We start from the raw sequence: 8,554 nt of genomic DNA, 5'->3' as shown, positions 1-8,554 counted from the left end.
AAAACAAAAGATTCCAAATGATCATTTTAATACTTTTAAAATATACCCAAGGTCTTTTTTTAACATTTTCCTATTGTACTTGATGGGAAAATTACCACATCAACTCTAAATAAGTACAAATTACCGTGTTAATGAAAGCTACTAGAAATGCAAATTAATAGGGGTAATGATTGAGGTAAAATGTTCCCTTATATAACTCATTCGTTTATTGTAGAAAAAATATGAAAAGACCCCATTATTTCTCTGTATGGATACAGCTGAAAAGATAAATGTACAAATGGAGTTTCCAACTGGATTTTTTTTCTGCTTAGTTTGTAGTGCAAAGTCTGTTGACATTTGCCATTTGTCCCTTCCTATAACTAGACAGGAACATTAAAGGTCTGACTGGCTGGCTGAACTGATTTGCTGGTAATTTTTGAAGATAATATTAATAATGATGGTATTATAATGTCAATTTCTGAGTATCTGTTATCCACCAAGCCCCTATAGGTTGTGGTGTGTGTGTGTGTGTGTGTGTGTGTGTGTGTGTGTGTGCGCTTGTGTGTAGTGTGTGTGTGTGTGTGTGTGTGTGTGTGTGTGTGTGTGTGCGCTTGTGTGTACACATAGTTACATTTCCTCTGAAGTGACTAGGGCTGAACCTCTGCTTGCATTGGTGTGTGTGTGTGTGTGTGTGTGTGTGTGTGTGTGTGCTTGTGTGTACACATAGTTACATTTCCTCTGAAGTGACTAGGGCTGAACCTCTGCTTGCATTTTATCAGGTTGGGGAAGCACCAGGCTGATGAATGAGTGAGTCAGACAGAAACAACATGATTTATTCTAATAGCTACAACATATTGACGGAGAAATTTGAAATAGCGCTAATATATTCCAGAGTGATGGTTAGACATAAAATAATTTAACCTCGAATATAATTTATTCACAAAACTGAGGCTTCAGAGCACAGTAAATAAGAGCCTCGATACCTGGATTCAAATTCCCTTTCTACTAATCAATACTACTGTGCTTTTTGACAAGTTATATGAGGGTACTGCAAAATATTCATGGAAAAATGGAATTAAAAGACAATACAAATCTTTCCATGAACTTTTTGAAGTACTCTCGTATAATTTTCTAATATTTATGTTCCCATCTATTAAATAAGAAGAGTAGTAATATGTACTGTACAGTATTTTTGTGAAAAACAAATAAGATAAAATTAAATGCTTTTAGAACATTTTCTGACATATAGTCAATACTTAATAGTTGCTGCTTATTATTATTATAATTAACATATACAGAAGGTCTTAATACCTTAGAACAAAATTCTAATGTCCTTCAAAAGTTCTATACTCTCTTTCATCATGTTTCATCCAGCAATGGTGCTGTATCACCTAAATCTTTTGAACAGATTTTTAATTTCGTAATAGTTTGAGATTTTCAGGAAAGTTGCAAAGGCAGTGCAGAGAGTCCCCATTCATCCCTCATTCAGTTTCCATCTTACACTATGGAACATTTGTCACAAACAAGAAACTACCATTTGTTTACTTCCATTAACTAAACCTATTTTATTTGGTGTCCACTTCGGGTTTCCTGCGTCCTTTCACTGTTCCAGGGACCCTTCGGTACACCACATTATATTTAGACATCATGTCTCCTTAATCTCCTCTGGTTTCTGAGGATTTCTCAGACTTTTTTTGTTTTGGATGAGGAGTACTGGTTAAGTATTTGGCAGAATCTTCCTCATTCGGGTTTGACTGATTTTTTTGTCATGCTTAGACTGGGGTTATGGCTTTTGCAGACTAAACCTTCCAAAAAGTGAAGTAAAGTACCATTCTCATTATATCACATCACGGGTACCCACTATTGACATGACTTGTCACTGTTGATATAAACCTTAATCACCTGGCTGAGCTGGTTATCTGTCAAGTTTCTCCACTGTCAATTTCTTTTATCCCTTTGTGTACAGTAGAGCAAACCATTAAGCGCGACCCACCCTAAAGGTGGTGGGGGAGAAGTTAAGCTTTGCTTCCCTGAGGAGAAGCACGTACATAAATTATTTGCAATTTTTCTTAAGGGAGATTTGTCTCTTCTCCTCCATTTATTCATTTATTTTACACACACACACGCGCGCACACACACACACGCACGCACACATCAGCACTGATCTAAGCTCTCTAATTTAAAAACAGCCTGGCATGCTTGAAAGTCAAGTTGGAAAGATGGTGTGTTCTTTGCTGTAAAATGTTTTTAGTGATTTTCTATGTAAAACAGTCAAAAAATACTGAAGCAGGGCAAGGTGACCAAGAACAAGTTTAAGATTTAGGAAACATTGATTCAAAACTTTGACTCCCTTGGCTCACTTGCCAGGTAGCCTTGGATAAATATGCTGCTTTCTTAAAATTGATTTTTCTCAAATGTGAATGGGACTATAAATACTATGCCTTCTGCTGTAAGGTATCACAGAGGATTATAAAATAAATGGCTTGATCCCTAAAAGGATTCTGTGAATATAAAATATTATTTATTACTAGCATTATCTATCACATCCATTTCCAATGTTTAAAGTGATGAAAAGTGAGAGGTGATAAGAAAGTGTCTTTTTAAACATGTTTTTATTTTAACTTCATTTAAGTGGGTAACCTCACCACAATGGCATCTCAGGGCTCGCACCTTTCTGCTGTCTATCAGTCTGTTTCCAGGTTGGTTTCCATTTGAAGTGTGCTGAATAACACTGTAGCCATAATCACCAGCCACTTATAGCTATTTAAATTAAAATTAATTAAAATTAAGTAAAATTTAAAAAATTCAAACTGAACACAATGGTGTGCTGAATAACACTGAAGCCATAATCACCAGCCACTTATGGCTATTTAAATTAAAATTAATTAAAATTAAGTAAAATTTAAAAAATTCAAACTGAACACAATATGGCCATAAGTGGCTAGAAGCTGCTGTGTTCAACAGCAAAGATACAGAATATTTTCATCATCACAGAATGTTCCACTGGGCAGTGCTGCCATTTGAAGTTCATGGTCTCCTTTCCTCTTATCCCTGAATTCCTTCTTCCCATTGCCTCTCGTGCATCTGATTCTTTGTGCCACTCTGCTCTCTTCTTCAGAAGGTATATAGGGGCCCCTGTAAGCAAGTTCTTAGATGTATTCCTTTGTAAAAGGTTAGACCCCATCAAACAGCAGCAGCAAGTACAATACTTACTGTCAGCAGTTCCATGAATTATTAATATATTTTCTTCTTTTAAACCATGAATATTATGTAGAACACTGGAGGCCTATAATGGAAATCACAAATATCTACATTGACAGACCTATCTGTATAAGTATTTTTTCTAAATTTTTAGAACAAAAATAGTCTTTCTTTGTTATTTTTAAATTAGTTACCTGGTAAGTGCTTTCTTCCTTAGATGGCATACCAAGGTATCTTTCAGAGAAAGCTGAGGCTGTGACCCAAGAAAACAGAAATTTAAAAATAACCTAAAAACCATTTGCTTAGCATATTTCATTATTTAATTTTCACATTGCACACTCAAGTGTTATGCTACAGTAAAATCGATTGAAAAAGAGAGGTGATAAACAGCTCAAACAGACTCTAATAACACATGATAAATGAGCTCAGTTGAGCTTCTCTGCATTGGGATTTTGTTTTCTACAAATCAATACATTATATTAGGTCAGTCTTAAGGAAGTTCTTACCATACAACTTCAAATCTGTGATAGGTGCAACCACGGATCCACATTTAAAAAGCTTTTCATCTGATTTTAAGATCATCGATGCAATATAGCCACCATACCCCTGGCCAAAAAATAAATAAATAAATAAATAAATAAATAAAATAAAAAAGTAAAGCAATTATTCTTCAAGATATTTTAATAATTTGAGCTTTTAATCACTGTTTGGTAATGTGCATATTAGAATGTCTCATAATGTCTAAGATCTGAAAAAAGAATGCACTAAAATTACTTTGTGCAGATGAAAATTTTAACAGTTGTTTAAACTTTCATATAAAAAGGCTTTTTAAATAACTTTAAGTAAAATGTGAAATTAATTATATATCACCAAATGTCAAATATTTGTTCCGTGATTTCATAATGTACATCTGGGAACTGCCCCAAATAATTTGAAGCTAGAGAAATATGCACTTATTAAGTCATATATCATTTTAAGCAAATTTAATATATATTTTTAATAAAATATTTAAATAGTAATGATGGTTACATAGAATTAGAAAAGGAGAATATTTAAAATATATCATTAAAAATATAGATTCTTATTTCAATTCATGATAAGGCTTAAAACATGTCACCCCAAAATATGACTGTAGGAGACCAGAATATGCCACGCAAATGTGTCTTTTGGCATAAGGATCATTTTGAACTGGTTATTTTGAGAAACTGCAGACACAACAGTAGTTCTGAATAAAAGGCTGGACGTTGCCCTTTTGAAAGAGCAGTTTACATCTGTAAAGGAAATCTTCATTTGTAAGTGTGTCTCTCTCTGCACCAGACTTAAGTCTGTATAATAAACCTGACTTATTCCTGGCTTTCTCTTTTAACAGGGCCTTTCACACCCTCTTCCTTTGTTTCGGAAGGGAATGGAATTTAAACCTGAAGTTTAAGACAGCTCTTTGAGATGGTCTCTAGATATTTCTTCATTTCTCTGGGTTATTTCCCACGTACGGAGGAGGTATACATGTTATTATTATTCCTTTTTAATTTAATTTATTATTTTTTTTAGACAGCTGGCCAGTCCGGGGATCCAAACCCATGACCTTGGTGTTACGAGCACCGCACTCTCTAAGTGAGTTAACTGGACAGCCTCTGTATATGTTATTAAACTTCTGTTTGTTTTTCTCTTGCTAATCTGTCTTTTGTTGCAGAGAGTCCTAGCTAAGAACCTATGAAGGGTGAAGGAAAAAATTATTTTTCCTCCCCTGTATGCTACACAACTAAATATTGAAGAAAATGGGTTATAATAAATAATGTTGCTAGTTAAATGTGCTAGATTTGATTAGAAAAAGTTTCAGAGCAGATTACAATTACAGTAATGCTAGACTAAGTGAATGATCTACTGAGTCGTCTGTTTTAGAAATTAATTTTTAGCTGTACTCTGGGCAATATTCTGGACATCAGAATATTGTGGGAGGAATTTAAAAAGATTAACACTCAAGCCTTAACTCCAGAAATTTTGATGCAATTGGTTCATGATGATGTCTACTTTTGAAAGATTTTCAGATTACTCAAGTGTGGTCCAGTTTTATATGGATTGATCATTGTCACTAAACTCTTGAAGTGACAAAATCAGAATTTCATTTATGTTTATTTGGAGCATCATTCAAAACTTGGTACGTGAAAGTCCATAATTAAGTTAGATGTTACTGAAATGGCTAAGATAACATGTCATTTTGACACTGGAATATCTAGCACTCAGACACCTGAGCAAAGCTTCTCCAACAACTAGGAAATAAGGGAAAGAAAATTATCAAACCTATGAAGGGTGAAGCACTCAGACACCTGAGCAAAGCTTCTCCAACAACTAGGAAATAAGGGAAAGAAAATTATCCTTTATAGATTTAAGCCACCACAAAGTATGTTTGCTCAGTCTCATTGAGAGAGACAGAAAAAGCCTTAGGTCAGCAAAATTTGGAAGTAGCAGGCTTAAAGGTGTTAACATATCTAAAGAAAGAAATATAAAAAGGTGGGTTGAGTCATGCAAAGCAAGAAAATAGGTAGGTATTAATAAAGCAAAATTGGGAAGAGCCCTTGAAAGCTCTGTCTCCAGAGGGAGTGTTCCCAGTGTGTTGTTTCTAGTTCTCTATTATTTCTGGGTGAGAGCAGGGTGTTGCAGCCAAGAGGTGTCAAGTGCAGTAATTCCTTGGTATACTTAGAGATTGGTTCCAGGACCTGCCACAGATATCAAAATCAAATTCCTGATATAAAATGGTGTATTATCTGCATATAACTTATGCACATCCTTCCCTATACCTTAAATCATCTCTAGATTACTCATAATACCTAATACAAAGAAAATGCTACGTAAACAGTTGTTATATTGTATTGTTTGGGAAATAATGATGAGGAAAAAAACCCTGCACATATTCAGTATAGACACAATTTTTTTAAAAATAGTTTCAGTCCACAGTTGGCTAAATCCACAGACTTGGAACCTATGGATACAAAGAGTTGACTGTTCTGCCTGCAGGGCGGATGATTCCCATTTTGAGGAATGTGTCACACAATTTAGGTGATGCACTTGACTCTTCTGGTTTTAATTACATGATGGCCAAGCAAACTTTCAATTGATTATGATCTGGTTGTTCATATAACCTGACTACCTTGATAGAGTAGCTAAATATTTCAATCTTGAATATTCCAATCCACATCTAAATAATCTAAACTAATGATTTGGTGTTATGTGCTTTTTTTGTTGTTTATTTTAAATTTAGTTAGGTTTTTAGTTTTTTAAAACCTCTATTTCACATGTCTCTAAGAGCCTTATTATGTCCAGGAACTGAGATGAATGGTGCCTTCCAAAGGAGGGGTAGATCTTAGAACAATGCCTCTTAATGTGAAATTTCATTCTAAACATCTGGGAATGTTAAAAACTGATTCTGATTCAGTAGATCAAGGGTGGAGCCTAGGAGTTTTTAACAAACTTTCAGGGGACACTATGCTGTTGGTCCACATTCTCTCTAACAACTTCTTACAGTATAATTATATAATAAAGATTCCTACCAGAAATATTCTCTTAGCTTCAGTCAGCAATGACTAGACCAGTGGAGCTTTAAGAAAAAAATACCAATGCCCCAGAAAGTAACTAAATCAGAAACTGTGGAGAATGGGCACCTGACAGCATGTGATTCTACAGTGCAACTAGGGTTGTAAATCATTGGTGCTGCACAAAAAGTTATATTTTGCTATTTTTTAAATATGAGAATTTGGGATTTAATGAAGCTAAATACTCTCTAAGACTTAATGATAATGAAAGCTGTTGAATAAAATTCTCTCTATGGCATTTAAATATTGAATCCCAAATGCTGCTCTAATTTGATTTATTTCAGAGAAATAACTTCTATTTTTGAAAGAAAATCAACACTGGCAGGGATAAATTAAATTTTAGAATAAATTAAATTTTAATTGCTCACCTTCCTCTCAATCATTTTATATCTATTCACTGCATGCAAGTAGATCACAAAAGAGTTCTTGAAAAATATGTTCTGGAAGAAGGCAAGAATCAGATATAAGCTCTACCTATATAAAAAGATGGTGATTTTAATTTTCAAAATAACATATTGATAGATAGATTGAAAAATTGGGACTTATCATACTGACTAAAGACAGTTAGAAGCTGTTTCTGATTTGATATAGATCAAGAACAGTCAATAGTCAGTGTAGCCTGCTCCATTTTATTGATTTGCCAGTGATTAGATTTTTTCATTCATTACGATTTTTTTTATCATTTTCATTTTAAGAAGCTTCCATATTCACTCATATTTTTAAATTTGTTTTACATTCCCCAGGTAGCCATCATCTTATCTCAAACATGATCTTCTAGTGACACCTTTCCTGACTTCTGATTTAAATTTGCCAGCTCATCTCTTACAGACTTGCAGTAAAACACAATTTAAAGGATGTCCTTCAAGCAGAAAGAAAAAAAGTGAGACTAGGTAGAAATCTATATCTACACAAAGAATTTAAGAATACTGGAAATAGACAGTACATGGATAAATATATAAATATTTAAATTTTTAATTAAATCTCTTTATAAATAAATGACTTTTAAATACAAAAATAATAACAATGTATTTTGGGATTTATAACACATGCAGCATAAAATGTATAACAACTATAGCACAAAGGCTAGGAATAAAGAAATAGAAGAGGAAGGATAATATCACAGGCAGGTTAACTGTGGTCAGTTAAAAGTATATATTATAAGCTCTGAAACAACCATTAAAATAACATAGAAAAAGTTATAACTAACAAGCAAACAATGGGGCAAACTGAATCATAAGAAAAATGTTTTTTAATATAGAAAAATTAGAAAAATTTTAAAAGAACAAGCTAAAATGGAACAAATAGAAAGTGAATAGCAAAACAATAGGTTTAAATGCAATCATATTTACAATCACATTAAAGGTAAAAGCTCTAAACCAATTCATTAAAATGCAGAGACTGTCAGATGGATTAAAAAGGTAAAACCAACTTATAGGCAACTCTTTACTGCCTATAAGAAACACATTCAAATACAAAATCATAAATAAATTAAAAGTAGAGAACTGAATAAGATATGTGTTAAAACTAATCCAAAGAAAGTTGTAGTGGCTATATTAAAATCTGACAAAATAGATTTTTAAGGAAATAATAAAACCAGAGGTAGGAAGGCTATTTCTTAATAATAAAGAAGTCAATTCATCAAGAGAAAATAAGAATTCTAAATGATTACATATGTAATAAAAGAGCTTGGAAATACAAGAAGAAAAAAATTATAGAACTAAAAGGAGAAAAAAGCAAATAGACAATTATGGCCAAAGATTTTAGTACCTCTTTTTCATTAATTGATT

At 33.2% G+C, this 8,554-nt stretch overlaps 1 protein-coding gene across 1 annotated transcript in view; it reads right to left on the bottom strand.

Moving 5' to 3' along the window:
- The window catches only part of LOC103610145 (inactive dipeptidyl peptidase 10-like), a 12,455-nt gene extending 5,252 nt beyond the window's left edge, over positions 1-7,203 (bottom strand). Inside the window, exons 1-4 of the mRNA XM_008594370.1 lie at positions 7,136-7,203; positions 3,687-3,786; positions 3,375-3,433; positions 3,193-3,265 (exon numbers count right to left, since the gene is read on the bottom strand). Of these exons, the coding sequence (XP_008592592.1) occupies positions 3,193-3,265; positions 3,375-3,433; positions 3,687-3,786; positions 7,136-7,150 (247 nt within the window). The 5' untranslated portion in view covers positions 7,151-7,203. The remainder of the gene's footprint in view (positions 1-3,192; positions 3,266-3,374; positions 3,434-3,686; positions 3,787-7,135) is intronic.
- Positions 7,204-8,554: the final 1,351 nt, after the last annotated feature.

Source organism: Galeopterus variegatus, unplaced genomic scaffold (genome assembly GCF_000696425.1).
Source record: "Galeopterus variegatus unplaced genomic scaffold, G_variegatus-3.0.2 Scaffold10669, whole genome shotgun sequence".
Taxonomy (NCBI): domain Eukaryota; kingdom Metazoa; phylum Chordata; class Mammalia; order Dermoptera; family Cynocephalidae; genus Galeopterus; species Galeopterus variegatus.
This window is presented reverse-complemented; position numbering and strand designations above follow the sequence as displayed.